Source organism: Eublepharis macularius, chromosome 6 (assembly GCF_028583425.1).
Source record: "Eublepharis macularius isolate TG4126 chromosome 6, MPM_Emac_v1.0, whole genome shotgun sequence".
Classification (NCBI taxonomy): Eukaryota; Metazoa; Chordata; class Lepidosauria; order Squamata; family Eublepharidae; genus Eublepharis; species Eublepharis macularius.
In genome coordinates this window covers 799,269-817,568 of record NC_072795.1, presented here as the reverse complement: position 1 = coordinate 817,568, position 18,300 = coordinate 799,269, and the positions used below count along the sequence as shown (strand labels likewise).

Here is an 18,300-nt window from a genome sequence, read left to right as displayed (position 1 = left end):
CCCTGAAGTGGTTGCAAGTGACCACCAGTTACTTGGCTTACTTCGAAGACGCTACGGGCTGCCCGTCTCTGTTCCTTGTTGCTCCTGTGGGTTTGGTGGTAAAAATCTAGTTGTATTGGTCCGACTATTCAGAAGTTTTTCACTTTAAAGGAACTTCTTAATTTACCATTGTCTGGCAAGTTTGGTTTCCAAATTAGCCCCACAATAGAGGTTACACCAGCGAGCCCCTGCAAGCCCCGAAGGGCCGGAGTTCCTCTGCCCGGCCCTGCAGGCTGACTTGGAGGCCTGCTCCCGATTGTTTGCTATCTTATCACAGGGGGAAGAACCAGATCAGAACTTCCTTTCTCGGGACTTCTCCATTGTCTGATGGGCCGGGCTGTTGAGTGCTCCAGGCGGGCAAACCATCCGCATCCCTCAGGAACACGGATGGGCGATGCGGCACCCCAGGGGATTTTCGGACTGGTTGGGGTGGGGCATCCCCAGCCACTGCCTGGCTGGAGTGCAGAGCGGAGCCCTTTGCAGCCTAGGCACCGAGTGATCAGCACCGTGGTCCAGGGAGGAGGGCAGCAACTCCCCCCCCCCCGCCGTCTTGAGCATGCTTGCTAAATATCCCAGGGTCACAGCACAAAGCGGATGCCATCAAAGAAGCCACGCCCTCCAGTTTGCAAGATCTGAGCAAGACTGTTAAGGATAGGACATTCTGGAGATCTGTCATTCATAGGGTCACCATAGGTGGGAGGCGACTCGACAGCACATATCACACACACACACACACACACCACCTTCTTGGGGCAACTTCTACCTGGAGGATCTTCCGCTTCTGAAAGCTCCGGCCACGGGTCAAGGCCTGTAACTATACGCCATCTTGCCTTTCTGCTCGGGACCTCCTTTTGGCTCCTGACACCTCACTGAATCGCAGAATCCGGCCTTACAGCGTATGCCAGCTTAGCTAATTAGCCTGTTTTATTTTCCTGTTTTGCAATGCTTCTATAATTAGTAATCGCTTGCACTTCTTTTAATAAACTTTATTAATGATAAGTGTGTGGAGCGATCTGGGTTTGCAACACTTCCATCGGCGTCTCGCACCCTGACCACCGTGCTCTCGCTGCCCAAGGAACTGTTCCCTGGACCCGGTCTGTAAAGCGTCCCGCTCTGCAGGACTGGCTTCTGCTTCGCTTAAGCCTGCGGGGCTTGGGACTGGCCTCTTGGTCGCGAGCCGAAGGCCACTCAAAGACGCTGGTGGTGGCGTCGCTGCTCTGGAAGCGAAGGCTCCCCTTCCAGCTTCTGAGCGCTTGTTTCTGATCCCCACACGAAAAGCAACCCCGTGGGGAAAGAGCGCGTTTTCTACAGTGGCTCGCCAGGCGGAGGCTGCTGCGACCGAGCGAGCAAGAGGAACCAGCAGGCCCCGCCCCCTGCCCCAGCTTGGGAGTATCCGCGGCTGCCGGCATCAGAGGGGGGAGTCACTGCGTGGCTGCAACCCTCACCCCGTATTCCATCTCCGGAAAAAGGGCAAGCTGCAGGAAGCCCCCCGGAGCAAGGGAGGGGGACTGCAAACAGGGCCAGCCGGGGGCCAAGGAGCACAGCACCAGTGACGGAGTTTCGGCTGCTGCCATTGCCAAAGACAATGAAAAGACAAGAAACATTTATTTCAAAAGAATAACCTGCTGTGAGGTGCTTCCCTGGAAGGGACTCAAAGCACAAGCCAGAGGGATGTCTGAGCAGCTCCCAGGGCTTGCCCCAGACACAGCCGACGCTTCACACGCAGCAGCTGGCCTGACCCCACAGCCGACTGCAGCCCCACAGCGGAGACGAGAGCGAAGCACAGGCTGGGCGCCAAACGACCAACGCCGAGCTCCTCCTCCTCCCCCTCCCTCCCCTCCAAAGGCCCGCAGCCCAGCTCCAGCGTCCGTTACGCATTCAGGTGCTTCGTGACCCGGCGGACTTTCTCCTTCTTGTTTCTGTTGCCGTGCTTCTTCCAGGGTTTGCCTTGGCTTGCCTCAGAGCGGGAGGCCAGGGGCCCTGGGGTGGCCGGGCCCGCTGCGAAGCCCACTAAAGCCTGGATCCCCCGGGTCAGGGCGCGGACGTTCTCCTGCAGCGAAGATTGACTTGTGTAGCACACTCCTCCTCTGCTTCCTCCAGGGAGCCCAGGGTGGAGTCGACTGCTCTCCCTGCCTCCCTATTATCCTCACAACTACCCTGCGAGGGAGGTTAGACTGAAAGGGTGGGGCTGGCTTTCAAGCCACCTGCAGAGCTAGCTAGCCTCCCAGCTCCGAGCACTCTAACCACCGCACCACACTGCCTGCAGGCTGCTATTCAATGGGGAGAGCGGAGGTCACAGGCCAGGGAGGCAAGTGGGAAACACAAGGGGAAGCCCACCAGCTGAAAGCCTGGTGTCCGGGAGGGGGGGGGGCTCCAGCCCAGAAGGCAGCCTGTGCAGAATGCCACGTGGCTGTCAAGGGCACCCAACACCCCAGCCCCATGAGGCTTCACGTTGTTACAAGGACGCTGCCTCCTCCGGCCTGCACACGGGAAGCCCCCAGGGAAGCCACGCCCGCAGCCACACACACAGCCAGGAAGCAGGGCCTGGGGGCTCCATGGATCTTGCCCCAGACTCTGCTGTCGCTGCCCTGGGAAGTCCTCAAGTGAAACACAAAGCAAGGCCCAGAGGCCTCGTCCTGCCAACTCTCCCCCTGGTTCTGCCGCTCAGTCAGGATCCCCAGGACCAGGCGGGAGTCCAAAGCAGGACGTCCTGCAGCCCCGGCCTGCCTCCGAAGCCACCCAGAAAGCACCGAGGGCTTTCGCTCTGCTTGGGAGGGGGAGCGCCTGACCCACTGCGGCGTCTGCCCACGGCCTGGAAGGGGCTTGGCCCGAGCACACCTCCGCAATGAGGAAGCACCGTCCTTGCTGCGCCAGCAGGCCGCCGGCTTGTAGCAAGATGCGGACAGGCTGGGCAGCCTCTGCGCTTTCAGGGACGTGACTGAGAAGGGGGAGGAAGCACCCGCGGCGGGGAGGCCAAGCATGTCCCTCCTCGGGGCCCACCCCTCACCTGATGGAAAAAGGTCCTGTCCACCATGTTTTCAATCTGCTTGGCCTTCATGTTCCGGCTCGCTGGCATCTCTGCTCGGGGCTGCCCCCCTCTGCTTGGAGCAGCTCTTCTGTGACAGAACTGGAAGGCTTCGGGGTCAGTTCCAGGAGGAGGGTGGCAATAGAGCAGCTTGCCCTGTGAGAGAGAGAGAGAGAGAGCGAGAGGCCACAGGGAGCTGAGTTAGGTCTTGTCCTTCTTCTGGCTTTTCCAGGCATGTGACGTTGCCCTGGGAAGGCTTCTTGCCAGCCATTATCACTTTTAAATTGGGTTTTGACACACGTTCCTTGTACATTTAGATTGAAAAGAATTTTATATGTTTCATGTTTCCCCTAACACTTCCAGGAGTCCCTCCATGGATTCAACATTTCCAAATATGTTACTCCTTTAATACTGCCGCACAATGAAAAGGACAAACAATTCAATTCAATTTTGTTTACCGTTAGATGGGCTCTGAGGACTTGTGTGGGGAACCCTCCTTCCCCCACTCCCTCTCTTTTCCCCTCTGCCGGGCCCCCCTCCTTCTATTCAACCGACCCGCCAGCCTACCCTTCTCTCTCCTCCCTCCCCCTGGCAGCCTCTGCCCCCCACCTCACTGACCCAGCTTCGCCTTCCCTTTTTTCATCTGACTTCCCCTGCCAGACACTACGTGAGCGGGTTGGGGATTGCTTAGCAACCCCCCAAATGGCCACCAAGGCCTCAGTGACACACTCTTCTTACAGAAACGTACATTGCTTCTATGCTTTTAAACTTTTTCACACTTAATATTTTTCCACAAACCTGGGGCTTCTTCCAAGTTTGTAGAAAATACGCTTCCCCCCGCCCCCCTCCCCCCCCAACTATACAGGGCCACATCGCACAGGTCCTTTGATCCACGCTCTGAGACACTGTTCAAGGGGAGAGAACACTGGAGTTTTTTATCACATTTTTATCCCATCCTTCCATCCTCCAAGGACTCCGGGCAGCGGACGCTGTCCTCCCCTCTTCCTTTTTATTCTCTCAACCAAGTTTTGCCCCAAGACTAGGAACACAGGCAGCAACAAACAATTCAAACTACTCTAAACCATTTCCTTTCTGTTTCAGTTACAAGCAGGAGACCTGCAAGGACACACTGGGGGGCACGGCACCGCCCCAGCCCCATGAAGCCACGCGGCTTCCCACATAACTTACGGCAACAAAGTCCTTCAGCACGTAGCGGGCTGAGCGGGGCTGGTCTGGCTGCCCGTGATCCGTCATGAACCCTCTCATGCCTGGGGGGTGGGGGTGGGGGTGGGAGAGAGAGGAGGGTGTCATCAGGCAGGCAGGCAGCTCCTGACATGCTCTCAACCAGTTCAGAGAACCAAAGCTCCTGCAGGGGACAAGCCGAGAGAGGGAAACCAGCCAGTTCCAAGAGGAGCCAAATGCTGGAGCTCCCCCATGTCCTCAGCCCCAGAAGCAGCGACGGGCCGACCCAGGACAGAGCAAGTGGGCCTCTCGATGCAGGCAACGGCACCCGGACCACAGGGGCATGCTCAGGCCCCAGCCCTGGAGATCATCGGTATCGCATTAAAAGCCGTTCCAAACACACACAACTGCTCTTTCAGAGCCAACTGCTCCCTAACGAGCCAGGGCCTTCAGCCCCCAAACCAGCCACAGAACCACGAGCGCCCCTGGCCACTGAAGAACCATGCCAGCGCCCAGCGTGCTCCAGCCCCATCCTTGGGTGAGAGGCAAACACCAGCTCAAGCGCATGCTCACATCCGTAGGCCGAAAGGAGCTCCTCCGACGTCGGCTGCCGATTAGGCGCCTCGTCCTCCCGAGGCCGGACAATGTTGATTCCGTAGGTTGCCTCCAAGACGTGTCGTGGGATCCGCTGGCAAACGTGACCAAGTGAAGGAACCAAACCTAGAGTGGGATGTGTTGGAGACGCCTCCCCCCTTCCCCAAGCCTGAGCCCCTCTCTCCTCTTATGCAGCCCCCCCCCCCTGCAGATACCCTTTTCTGCAGCACGCAGCCCTCGGATCCTACCGCTGCCTGGAAAGCTGCATTTGTGATCACCCATGCTTTAGGGCCCAAGCAGCCCCGGTGCAGAGGCCCAGTTGCATCCTCTAGGCTGCTACAGCCCCCCCACCCCGCCCCGTCACATTCGGTGGTCAGAGATCTTCAGCACCATGTCCGGGGTCTGGGTCCCAGCCCCCAGACTTGGTAGGAGGGAACAGCGGGTCAGCCGGGCTGACGGGCAAACAGAGGGGGCAGCCAGCAGACAGCAGGTCAACTGGTCAGCCAGCTGACAGCAGGTCAACCAGTCTGACTGGCAGGCAGAGGGGGCAGCTGGGGTACAGCAGGTCAACCCCTCCCACAGGCAAATGGAGCCAGAACCTGCCAGTGCCAGGGGCAAGGGGCAAAAGCCCAGGGCCTCAGGAGGCAGAGGGAGACAGAGAGAGGCCAGCGAGTCCCACTCCCCTAGGAAGGGAAAGGGGGCTAGGCAAGGTGGAAGGGGGCAAGGGCAGAGGGACTGGGAGCCCAGCAGTCACCCACCCAAAGACCTTACCTGAGGAGGAGAAGCAGCAGCAGCCCCAACAACCCAAAGCCATGCCCCAGCTAGGAAATAGTAGCCTGGCCCAGGAGTTGCCAAAAGCCAAGCCACTCCAGGTGGGGCTATTGGAGGCACTCTGCAGGAAGCCCTGGGCAACCAGCCAAGGAGCCGCAGCTGGACCCACCTTCAGCCATCAGCTCTGCCAGGGAGGCTGGGCTGCTAGCCGGGGGACTGCAGCTGGACATGCCTTCAGCAATCAGCCAAGGCAGGGAGGCTGGGCAGCCAGAGAACAAGGCACAGCTGGTGCTGGTCAGTGGGGCCAGATCAGCTACCCCAGCTGCAACTGCTTGGTGCAGCCCAAGGCCAGGCTGGAAGAGGGGTGGGGCAGTAGAAGGAAGCCCTATAAAAGCTGGCTGGGAAGAGCCCTGTGGTGGTGGGTGTGAGTGAGGAGTGATGATGTGGAGTGAGAGCAGTAAGATGCAAGGGTGGAGGTTTGGAGGAGAGTTCTGGAAGGAGGAGATGAAGGAGGACGCAGAGGGTAAGCAGGCCAGGTTGAGCAGGCCAGCGAGTGGACTGAGAGGGAGTCTGGGTGAGGTATACCGCCCCTCCTTCCACAGAGCAGGGTCCTGCAGAATCCCTGGCCCCCCTGTGACGTCAGGAGCAGACCGCCCAGTGCCACGCCCAGCGGCAGCAGCGGCAAGCCCTGACACACCAAACTCCCATTTGGGAAGGGGGCCACGGCTGAGGAGGTGGGCTAGGAAGCCACTTGGAGGGACTTTGCGGGGATGCCAGCAGGCAAGCTAGGGACACAAAGAGTAGCAGCAAAGCTCCTGCTGGCTGCGAGGAGACTGGATACAGGGGGCTCAGAGGCCACTCGGACCAGCCGTGCCAGCCTTCTGTGCCTCACCCACCTGCCTCACGGCCCTCCCAGCAGCAGAGCTCTGAAGCAGCCCTCCTCCAAAGCCCACTATGCCTCTCCGCAGCACCTCCAAGACCCAGCCTTTCCTTGGGGCAGCAAGAGCCCAGGCTCTGGTCCTCTGCCCTCCTGTGAGGACTGCAGCCTGGCCATTCCAGTCGCCTGAGAAGGCAGCTTACGAAGGCCTCCCCCCCCCCGCCACTTCCCGGGCCTCTCCCAAGGCAGCTGCGGCCAGTTAGAAGGCAGGCTCTCCTCCCAGACTTTGCCCTCGACCAAGCCCACCGACACAGCCTGCCCCCCCCCAAAGCTTGGCTCAAGCAGCTGCCCCCTCCCAGCTTCTGCCCTCCACCTTCTCCTAGGCAGCAAATCCATGAGAAAGAGAGAGACCGACGCCACTTCCATACAGCACCTAGCACACGGCCGGCCCCCAAGAGTCCGTGCAACATACTTATCAATGGACTTGAGCAGTGGGTTCCCACACCCCTTGCCCCACTCACACACAAAGAGAAGGATATAAGAGACACCGGAGGGACGTGATCCCGCATCTGGTCTATGGGCAAGATGCCGCTACAAACCATTTCTGCCTTGGTGGTGACAAAGGAAGGCAGGACTAGCCCGGGGCAGTCACACAGGCAGAGCCCCGGCTCCACGTACAGCGTCTGCAGAGGGAAACCAAGCAGGGCTCAGCCACGCCACCATGCCCCCCACCTGCTCACCCCAACAGGGAGGAGGAGGAGAAGGCAGCACCTCTGCCTAGCTGCTTCGAGCAGTACCTGAAAATGCTTTGTGTGACCTGGTGTGGCAGACACTGACACCTTTTTCCGTCCCAGGATGGTGTTGATTGTTGAACTCTTTCCAACATTGGGATAACCCACCTAGGACAGAAGTACAAAGCTGCCTCAATCAGGCACATGCGGGGACTGAAATCCGTCATGAGGAGGGTCAGCCCAACTTCTACATGAGTTAGCGACTGACGGTGGAACAGAATGGAAGCAAAATGGCGATATTCCAAAAATATCAAACGGGAAGAAACAAAGCCAGGAAATTTCAAAGAGAGTACTGGATCTTAAAGACCCCCTAGATGTTTTGGAAGGGGGGGGAGAGCAAAAGCATTAAGATCACAGGGATGCCTTACATGCGAGGAAGGGGCGATCTCACAAGAAAAAGAATGCCAGACTGCGTGAGCAGGCAAGTAGCCCTGAGAGGAGGCAAGAGGCCCCCGCTGCCCGCTGCCGCCAAGCATGTGAGTGGCTGAGCCAGCACGGCCTCTGCTGCAGAGCTGAGCCCCTCCAGGGGCTGTAACTCTCACTGCTTGGTCTCCAGGGCCAAGCCAGGCAACAGGCCTCAGTGTGGCATTCAGCCTAGGCTCAGAGGTTCTCTCCTCTATTCAACAGCTCGCCCCCGGCATTCAGAACCAGCTCCTAAGCAGCACAGGCCTGCCTATCTGGCCCAGTCCCTCTGGAGGGGGGGATCACCTTAATGAATGGAGGCCTGGTGCGGTTCAGAAAGCTTCGCTTCCTTTGAGGAGCCTCCTTGCGGGCAGGACCCACGGCAAGGTCCACTAGCAGCTCTTTTACAAATATCCCCCCTGCTTCAGCCACAGGATGAGCAGCAAGGGCGCTTTCCGATGGCCAAAGTGTGGCGGCACCTTGGGCAGGTCCATCACTGAGGACCCCAATTCCACCCACCCACCCCACATACACACACACACACTCAATGGTTCGGTCCTGGCACGGCTCCAACTCACCAGCCCAATGGTGACTTCCCCCTCTTTGGTCTTCTTGCCGGTGTGGACAGTTCTGAGTGTGTCCAGGAGTTCCTCCCTTCGGACAAGGTGGCTGCTGTTGTGCAGGGCCTGGCTCTCTTGGGGCCCTGGCCTCGGGGCCTCGGCACTGCTGCTCCTGCTTTCCTGGAAGGGCCCTGCTGAGGTCCTGCCCTCTTCCTCCTCCTCCTCCTCCGAGCAAGTCAGCCAGGCCTCCTCCTCGCAATCCTCGTACTCATCGCTGTCATCCTCCGGGCTGCTCTCCTGCTCTCCCCTCCCAGGCAGCCACAAAGGAGAGCCAGGCCTCCTTTGGGGGGGTCGCTGTCCCTCCTGGCTGGCACGCTCAGCATCCAGGTCAGGCACCTCCGAAGCCTCCACTCACCAAGAAAAACAAAAACCCAGAAAGTGAGTCACAGGGAAACAACGAGGACTCGCAAAGTCTTCTCGGGCAGATGCCTAAAATCCTCCACCGGGTGCCTCCTCGGCTTTCCAGGCCCCGCCTCAAGGCCTGCCGCCTGGTGTGCTTCAGGAGCCCTGGCTCCTCCGGTTGCCTGAACATTCATTCATTCGGGGCAGCTGGGGCAGAGAGAGGAAGGGGGAACGGGGCCCCTGCCTGGGAAGCAGGCTGGGCAGTGGATCTGCCAAGCTGCACTCCTTTCTATGGCAACTCTGAACAAGACGGGATGCCGCTGGCTGAGGCTCCCTCGGGCGGCAGGAATTCTTCCTCTCTCGCCCTGTAGCTGGCTCTGACGGCTGCAGCGCGAACGGGGATCCTGACACTGGGGAGCCGCACTGACGTTTGCACCCTGGGGGTGGTCGGGGGGCGCAACGGGGGCAAGGAGGCCTCTGCTCTGGTGGGCTCCTCAGCGTGAAACCTGCTTCCTCCACACACAGGCCCCCCATTAGAAAAAACAAAAGCCCCCCAAAGACTCCCACCCCTGGCAAAGTACCACTGCTGCGTCCTCTGAATTGAAATTCTCTTTTTAAAGAGGCTTTGTTCAGAATCATGGCCTAACTCTTACCGGCAGCGCAGTGCTTTATGAGCAAAACATCTTCCAGCCTAGAACTCCCAAGCCCACCTTGGAGTCCAGCGCCAGCCGCCTCGCCTCCTCCAAGGCTGACCAGAAGACCACCTTCACCCCTTCGCCCTCAAAGAAGCGGGCCCAGGCTGATCGCTGCTCCTCGCTCAGGAAGTCAGCCTTGTTGAGCAGAAGCAGGTTCTCCTTCTCAGGGCAGAGCTCTTTCACATAACGCTCCTACAAGATGGAAACAGAGCAAGAGCCCCATCAGCCACCCAGCAAGACTGGCAGAAAGACACCTGGCTGAGAATCTCCACGCCAGCTCACGGAGGTGGCAGCAGCCCAGAGGGGCCATGCCAACCCCCCTCCCCAACACGCTCCCTGGCAGCAAGAAGCCCCCCCCCCCCAGCTGGCTGTGGCCTCGCTGCTGCCAGCCTCGGGCAGGGTTGTGTCGGGCGTCTCTTCTGCTCCCTCGGTCACCTCATACAACTGTTTTTCTGGAGCAGGACTGGCCAGGGCTGGCTCAGGGGGCCTTCACGTTCCCGATCGGCTCTAAAGTGTGCATGCATGTGCACGCGAATGCTCTCTCTCACATGTGCATGCATACATGCTCTCTCTCTCTCTCACACACACACACTCAACACACCCTTGTCCAGCTGCAGTTCTCATCACACCCAGACTCGGGGGCTCAAACACCAGGGTGGTGCCTCTTTCTTTGCCGTAAGGAGGACCTTGTGCATGACCCCAGCAAGGTTTCAAAGCCAGGAAAGGGCTGCCCCTTCCCAATGAACGTTTCCAGATCATCAGAGAAGCTATTCCCATAGCCAACGTTACCTGTGCCCAGCAGAAGCAGAGACCTGGGAATAGCAACTTTCATTCGGAAACGCAGCTGTTGTGCAGACGTGGTTGAAAGCTGTCCCCCCCCCGCTCTGCCAGCTCCAGTCACCTGATCTCCCCTTAACCAGCTGCAGAAGGCCCCCGATGGGGCTCACCTGAGTGGCGGGCGATACTCTGGTATCTCCAGCTCTCTCCGAAAGGCTCCCTGACGCTGTGGATGGTTCTCTCCTCCCACCTATAACCAGCAGCCCCTCCACTGTGACGAGTGCCTCTCTCCTTTCATCCCACACCTCCTGAGTTTTGCAGGATTTGCATCTCAGGGCAGTGGCGTAGCAAAGGCAGAGCGAGAAAGACTGCCTGCGAGATGCACACGAGGGCCTCAGAAGCAAACCAGCACAGGGGCACTCCTGCCGTACAGCCAAGAAGCTCATCACCTGCATGCATGCGCACCTATGCATTCACACAGAGCCTCAAAACCTCTCTAAGGTTCAACTGCTGGCCAGGAATAGCACCGTAAGGTCAGGAGGGACTCTTCACAAGACAGTCTGCTAGTGTGGTGGAAGGAAGAGCTGGTGTGGTGTCTGATTCTATTTTTAGCCTTGCTTTAAGGTTGTAATGAGAGTTCTCAAGCTCTCCAGGTGCTATTCATTTGCATTTAGGGACAAACTGTTTTATTTGTAGCACAATCATGTGCTAAAGTTAGAGATTTTTGCTCTTACCTCCAGGATTTGAGTCCAGTGGCACCTTAAGAGTCCAACAAGATTTTCAGTGGGTAAACTTTTGCGGGCCAGAGCGCCCCTTAAACACGTCCACCCTCAAAACCTTGTTGGTCTCTAAGGTACCCCTGGACTCCAATCCTGCTGTTCTTCTGCAGACCAACATGGCTAGCCACCTGAAACTGTCCTTAACTGCCATCTTTTCTTCCAAAAGTGTCATGTGAGTGTCTGATCCGGCTTTCTGCTGGCAGCTTCCAATCCGAAAAGACCTTCTAGTGAGTCAGCATATCTTGCCTGCTAGGCTCCCATTTTGCATTCTACCCATCAGCTTAAAACTTGATTTGCCTTAACTTCAGAGGAGAGTTTTAAGATAGCACCTGTGCTGGTTTGCAGGAGTACAGCAGGATTGGAGTCCAGCCATCTCTGAAGTGCTGCTGGACTCGCCTCCTGCTGTTTAACCTTCCAGAATTGTCATTATTACAGACTTTGTTTAAAAACGTCAGATCATCGGATTTTTATAGAGTGCATTTATTCTGGACTAGTAGGGTTCATCTGTGTGTGTTTTTATTTGTTAAGTTCATGCCTAATAACAAGTATGCTTTATTTGAAATAACATTATTAACATTAAGAAATTTTCTGTTTGTTCTGCTGGCTAGTTCTGACGTCTGACCTATAATATTGCATTGTGCTGCAAGAAATAACTCTCTCAGAGAGTTTTCTATTTGGAATATATGGTGCCATATTCCGCTAATGAGGCTTCAGCCCTCGGAGAGCTTAATTCAGTGTAGATCTCTTGGCTGGAGACAATGAAATAATCTGTCATGTTCCGAGTCAGCTTTTGTGGGCTGGGAAATCCCTTCAGTGCAGACACACCTACCGTGGCTCCCGAAATCCAAGCTCTATTCCCAGGGCCACATTCCTGCTTTTTGTAGCTGGGCTTTACTTGACTTCCGGGCTCAGGCTGAATCGCAGCCTTCCGGTTTGATCCCTTTCAAACAGCTAAAAGGGCCCTCTCAATTCTTTTGCATGACATATCAGCATCGCTTGTTTGGGGGCACGGGACCAGAGAGAAGGGGCTGCATAACACACTGGTTTTTGGAGCAGGAAATGTCACTAGTCCTTGAGATGGGAGGAAGGAGGAGTGAAGCACAAGACGAGATTACTCCACTTATGTCACTTACCAAATCGGGACATCTGAACAGGAGGGGATTCCTGGCGTCCACTATCTGCACTACCACGTCGCTGCAAGAGAGGAGGGAGGGGGCTGCCATTTTCCCTTGCCCTGATCAGAGGGAAGCGTCCCTGAATAGCGGCAGCTGAGCAGAACCAGCACATGCCAGAAGTGCCTGCCTATTCAGAGTGGAGATGGGCAATGCCAGCTCTGATCTGTGAGCCTTAAAGAACCTTGGGGCCTTCACACCTCCCCTCTCCCCAGCCATTCAGCCCAGCAGCCCTGATGCTCTGCTTCTGGAAGTTGACTCGGTTGCCAAGCAATGGGGCCATGATGCCCTTGTGCCTTAGGCTGCGGCATTGGGGGGGGGAGTCACCTGCCCCCTCTCCCTCTCGCCACACTAAGAATGGCAGCGGGGGGGGGGGGTGTTTACAGAAAGAGTAGCGGGGAAAAGCATCACCTTCTTTCAAGGACTCGCCAAAGCTGCCGCCAAAAATCCAGATTTCGTTCAAAAGGAGTCAAAATGAGCTTCTGTTCTTCCTCTAAACTTGAGTGCAGCAAGGAACAAAACAAATGTGTGAATTTACTTATTTACATCATTTACAATCCGTCCTTCTCACTGAGACTCAAGACAGATTACATGGTGTGAATCAGTACAATCAATATCACGAGATTTCAATATACATGTAACAAACACATACATGCAATCAGCAAAATTTAAAGGAAAGAAAAAATGAAAAGTTTAAAGATTTTTAACCGTTAAAACAGAGCATAGGCAAATTCCATGACTGATATATTAAACAACGTAGGAACTACTGAGCAGAATCATACTTATAGCAATAGTAGTGACGTCTTTGGTCCCTCCTTATCCCTTTACTGATGGATCTCGAGACCAGCTCCTTACAGTACAGCCCTCCCACCTGAGCAAAAAGCTCTCTTGAACAATTCAGTTTTACCTTGTTTGCAGAAAGCCAGGAGAGTGGGGGCTCTCCTGACCCCCCCAGGTAGGCCATTCCATAAACTGTGCTGGGCAAAGGAAAGAGGACTCTACGGGCAGCAGAACACCACAGACCAACTAGGGATGTGCCCACAATTGGTGCTCTGGATTCCTAAGTACCAATCTCAGTACCAACAACTAGCCTAGCTGAATCAGTGGTATTTCTAGCACATCTGAATGAACAAACCAACACACAAACTCTTTGGTTACTCTCTGGAAGAAAATCAGTTGCATTACTTATTATGGCCACAACATTCTAATGATTAAACAGATGTCCCCAATTAATTGGATGCCCCCCCCCCCCGGTTAAAAAAAATTACAGAAGTCCTTATAAGAAAAATGGCTGGTCCTACCTGGCATGGAAGGAAGGTCCAAAAGGCTCACAGACGCCCCCTGAATCCAAGAGGCCTGTTCTGGCTCAGGGCCCTGGCCTACAAAAGCCACACAGATCCTGCACCTGGATGTACCTGTTTTGCACTTATCCTGCCCAGGGAAAATGCTCTGAGACAGGCAGGAAGGTTCTTACATTGGTGACCCAGCACAATGACGCACGCAGAAGCTATTGACGCGCACTCACCGCACAAGCTGCCGCCTCCACTCCAGAAAACTCTCCCTTTCTGCTTGGTTTAACAATTCAGAGCTGGTTTGCTTGTCCCAATATGGCCTGCAAAAACCAGCCAGAAAAATCCCAGTCAAGTATGGCTTGTTTCTCTGGCACAAAACAGATGAGAAAAGAGACATATATGTTGAAAGGACATCGAACACAGTAGCAAGGATAAACATCCCACCAACTGAGCAAGGGCATTTCTGCAATCAGGGCAATGCTGACATGTTAAACAGGCTTCAGAGAGTTGGTACAGAAGTCGAGATGCAACTAGAAGAAATCCCAAAGAAACTCAGCAAAAATAAGAGAAAAAAGGCAATGGATGGGCAGCACACCCTTTCCAAATATTTCAATTCCAAAGTGTGGGTGTGGAGGGGTGACCCTTCATTTATCTATAAACACTGGGCAGAGCAGAAAAAGATTACGCTGAAGCAAGGAGTAACAATTTGCTAGGCGTAACGTCTCGATCACTGCAACAGCACAATAGATGGACTGGGGAATTGCCTTCCCTGGTGATGGGGAAAGCGACAGGAATTAGCACAAGGGCAGGGACGGGCCTGGGCTCCGTGGCAGATCACCTGCTTCGCAGGTAGAATATTCCAGGGTTAGTCCTCAGCATCTCCCTTCTTGAGTACATCATACCGATCCTTGTTCATATGAGAAGACCTCAGTGGATTATAGGCCCACTCCAGTACTACAGAAACTGCCTTTAGTTCACAAAAGAGAGCTGTTCTGTAACTACAAGTAAACTATATAATATACTGAAATATACTGCACTCTCCTCAGGTTCCTGGTCCCCTGTAGTTGGTGTTTTCTGCACCTGTTCTAGGTGCAGATGTCGTGCCTGGCCATGCAAGCAACACTCTCAAGTACCACCGGCTTCTTCTGTTGCTCTCAGTCCACAGGCTGATGCTCAAAATCCAGAAAAGCAGGCACAAAATACAGAGATCTGGCCCGAAGTGTGAAATGCCGGCACAACGCTGCTGAGCAAGACTCACCGCCGCGGGATGCACAAGAACTGCTTGTTCTGCTCATGTTGCTCATGGATCTGTTCGGTCTCTTTGGCTGTCAGCAGGCCAGTCCGAGCCTCAGCAGGAACGAGCCTGATATTCAGTTTTTCTGCAGAGAAAGGCAACACAGGGCAGGGGTGTGTGTGTGTGATGGGCATGAACAGGCGCACCAGAGCCAGGATTTGGCCGACAGCCGTTCAAAGCACTCACCAGCCGCAAATTCGGTGCCGGCCAGCTCAGCCGTGGCCAGGAACTCCTCCAGCGAGTTCTGCTCAGTGACGGACTGGGCACTGAGGCGGCTCCAGTCATAGCCGTCGTTCAACTCGCTGGTGTGGAGCTGTCGGGAAGGAAAGCCCAGAGTGGCGCCTCTGCCCAGCAACGCCGAGGCGCCCCGAAGGCAACGAGCCCCGCTGCCCGCCATGGCCCTGAGGCGAAGGTAGCATCCCAGCCAAGCGGCGCGGCCCTCAGCAGCTCGCCCAAGGGCCGGGGTTCAGCAGCGCTGCTTCTCCGCGCCCGCTTTCCGCCCCGCGGCTCCGGGGAGCTCCCCCCGCCAGAGGGCCTCTCCCCCCGCCGGCGCCTGCCCGGCACGCAAAGGGGGCGGCGGCAGGCACCCCCGGCCCGCTCGCAGAGACAGGCCGCCCCTCGCGCGGGGGCTTTCCTCGCCGGCGAGGCCTTGCTCCGCCTGTGCCGCAGAGCCTCCCCATGCAGGGGCACTCTACCCTGCCCGGCCCGGCCGCGCTCCGGAGGGAGGGAGGGCCCCGTCGCCGCCGCCCCCCGGTCGCTCACCCATCCGGCTGCGGCGTGGCGGCCCCCCCGGGCCTGGCCGCGGTCCCGGATGAGCGCCCGGCCCAGCCCTGCCGCCCTCTTCTTGCCCATGCCGCGCCCGGGCCGCAGTTGCAGCGGCGCTTCCGGGCCACGTGAGGCGGCTCAGCCAATGGCGCCAGGCGGCCGCGCGTGCCGTCCTGAAACGTCCGGCGGGAACCGCGCCCCGACCGGCCGTTCCGGGGGGCCTTCGGTTCCCCCCAGCAGGGGGCGCCCCTGCCTCGGGGATGGGGCGGGAAGCGGCCCTGGGGCGCCCGCGGCCTCCTGCGCCTCCGGCCGGTGGATCGAGCCGCCGCGGTCGGCGCCCCTTGACGCGCTTGGCGCTGGGTGGGCCGGGCTGGCTGCGGCCGAGAGGGAGAGCGGCTGGGCGGAGCGGCGGCGAGCAAAAGGCAAGGGAACGAACCACCGGCTCTGCGCTGGGGCCGTGAAGAAGAAGACTCGCCCTGTGTTGTTATTATTCCCTCAACAACAGTCCCCCTGTGAGGTGGGTGGGGCTGAGAGAGCTCCGAGAGAGCTGTGAGTGGCCCAAGGTCCCCCAGCTGCCTTGGCCCAGGATGTGGCCACGAGAGGCGGCACCCCAAGCCCGTGCGCCTGCCTGAGCCTCCAGGCTCCCGTTCGTCCCCTCTGCTGCTCAGCGTCCACTTGGAGTCCTTGGAGCAGGCTTTCCCCAGTATGCCCCTGACGCTCCACTCCGCTGCTCCGCCGAGTCAGGTGAGGCAGCAGGTGGCCTGAATCGGTGCCTGGAGTGGGCTGTGCAGGACTCGGTGAGGACCAGGCAGCTAAAGCGGAGTCTGGATGAGAGGGAAGCGCGGCTGGCTGAGTGAAGGCCTCCAAGGCGCTCCCTCCACTCGCTCAAGCTGCTCCTCCTTGGTCCGGCGCTGGCTGATGCCCCAGGCACGCCCTGTCCTCGACGGGCACGGCAACCCATGTTCCGATCACAATCACGCTGGACTACCGTCATCTGTACTACACGGGGCTGCCTTTGAAGTCTGTCTGGAACAGCCAGAAAAGGAGCCCAGCCAGGCAATCCGAGCCAGCCGTTTGGGTCCGGGCATTCCAAGTGCTGGCAACTGTCTTTAAGGCCCTAACCAGTCTGGGATCAGGGTATGTAGAGGGCCCCTTGCTCCGGTCGAATCCTGCCGGGCCTCTTCAGGGGCTGTGTACCGTCATCTTCTGAAGGAATCTACACGGGCAGTGCCTCCTTTGTTGCTGCGCCTCAGTTGGGGAGTGTCCTTCAGGTAGTTTTACTCATTATACTCCGCCTCCTTGTCCTGCAAAGGGGGGCCTGAAGGGAGCTCTCAATGAAAGGAACAGTAAGGCAAGTGATACTGATCCAGGAAGTACCACCACTAGACCTGCTTCCAGTTGAGAAAAGGTTCTCCTCGAATCAAGGGCTGACCTGATCTGCCTGGCGCCTGTGCAGGTTCTGCTGCCAGGTTCTGTTCATCAAGACTTTGGGCTGATCCCTATCCATTTCCTCTGACTATGGCCACATGATATTGGTGGGTCCTGGGTTGCAACTTGGTTGCTTTTATTGTTCCGTTTATTGTTGAGATCGGTGCCTTGCATTTGGGGATTCACGGTTAGCTAACTTGGAGGCCTTTGGGGTTGAGAGCAGCACTGAGGTTTTCAAGGACACTGATGAAAAGTGCAGGAGGAGATGGGAAGGCTCTGCCTGAGATCTTGGGCAGCCGCTTCCAATCAGGGGACAAGACTGGCAGCGATAGACCTAAGGTCCCATTCAACAGAAGGCTGCTTCATTTAGGGAGCACATGTGGCCCACCGGCAGAGCATCTGCCTTTCAGGCGCAAGGCCCCAGGTTCAAACCTCAGCATCTCTAGTTCCACTGGAAAGCTGCCATACTAACTGGGAAGGTCTTAGAAGTGGTGGTAAACATGCATTTGACAAGAGTCAGAAAAAGAATAACAATTGTTTAGCAACAACATCTTGTGGTAACTTGTCCAATATAACTGGTAGAAACAACTATAATACAGTATAAACCACACATTCGCATAGAGAAGAAGAGACAAGGAAGTTCTTATTAGAGATGAAGAGAAAAAGAGGAGACATATTTAAAGGTAAAACAAAGCCTCATAATATTCATGTGCTGAAATGAGTTGCTTCACTCTGTCATTCTCCGTAAGATAATCTATTACTAGAAACCATAAAAAAAGATTTGTTGTTAGAGCAATCTAATTATGCCAGCTGATCAGAGAGTTTTTCCATTGTAAAAAATCCCAAATGCGACTAACCCATTGAGACACCTGAGGCACTTCCCCCCCCCCCCCCCCGTCCATAAGGAGGCTGCAAATAGTCAGATGGCTATCAAATTCATGCCGGCGGATGGGATTTTTTTTTTCATACCAGTAGTTAAGCAGTCTAGTTTCTGGCTTCAACGGAATTATGAAACTTGTCGTTTGCTTAATGATTTCAATCACATCAACCCAAAATTTTTGGATTATCTCACATTCCCACCAGCAGTGAATAAAGGCACCTCTTTTGCCACATCCTTTCCAGCAGTTGGGTGATAATTCATGATTTATATGGTGCAATTTGACTAGGGTTAAGTATTGGTGGGTCATCATTTTCATGGTTTGCATTGTGAAGTTGGTAATCCTCATTCTTAAACTGTAGGATTGCCAAACATCTTCCCACTGATCATTGCTAAGGTTCATGTGATGACCTTTATACCATGATTTTTGGTAGGGGAGAAGATTGGGCTTTGTATTTTTGGTTAAGATGTTCTATATTTTGGAGATTGTTCCTTTATTCATTCCTGCTTCTTGTTTTATTAAACCCTCAAAAGTTGTGTTGGGGTGTCTGAAAGCCTCTTTAATTCTGGAGTCTTCC

At 56.0% G+C, this 18,300-nt stretch overlaps 1 protein-coding gene across 1 annotated transcript; it reads right to left on the bottom strand.

Annotated features, from left to right (window-relative positions):
• Positions 1-1,010: 1,010 nt before the first annotated feature.
• LSG1 (large 60S subunit nuclear export GTPase 1) lies at positions 1,011-15,510 on the bottom strand. The gene is made up of 14 exons (XM_054983694.1): positions 15,415-15,510; positions 14,839-14,965; positions 14,617-14,737; positions 13,592-13,678; positions 12,478-12,564; positions 12,028-12,088; positions 9,354-9,530; positions 8,260-8,646; positions 7,286-7,387; positions 7,028-7,171; positions 4,820-4,943; positions 4,253-4,332; positions 3,047-3,220; positions 1,011-2,089 (listed from the first exon to the last, which is right to left on the bottom strand). Exons 1-14 carry the CDS (start codon positions 15,502-15,504, stop codon positions 1,910-1,912), a joined length of 1,941 nt encoding a protein of 646 aa, XP_054839669.1. The 5' UTR covers positions 15,505-15,510; the 3' UTR covers positions 1,011-1,909.
• Between the last annotated feature and the right edge of the window lie 2,790 nt (positions 15,511-18,300).

What these genes read in the sequence shown, in the direction of transcription:
- LSG1 (XM_054983694.1), bottom strand. Translation starts at nt 15,504, where the DNA reads ATGGGCAAGAAGAGGGCGGCAGGGCTGGGCCGGGCGCTCATCCGGGAC. An exon ending in TGGAGGCGGCAGCTTGTGCG is followed by an intron (nt 12,565 to 13,591) that starts GTGAGTGCGCGT and finishes GCTGCACTCAAG; the next exon opens with TTTAGAGGAAGAACAGAAGC. An exon ending in GTCACACAAAGCATTTTCAG is followed by an intron (nt 7,172 to 7,285) that starts GTACTGCTCGAA and finishes TTCCCTCTGCAG; the next exon opens with ACGCTGTACGTGGAGCCGGG.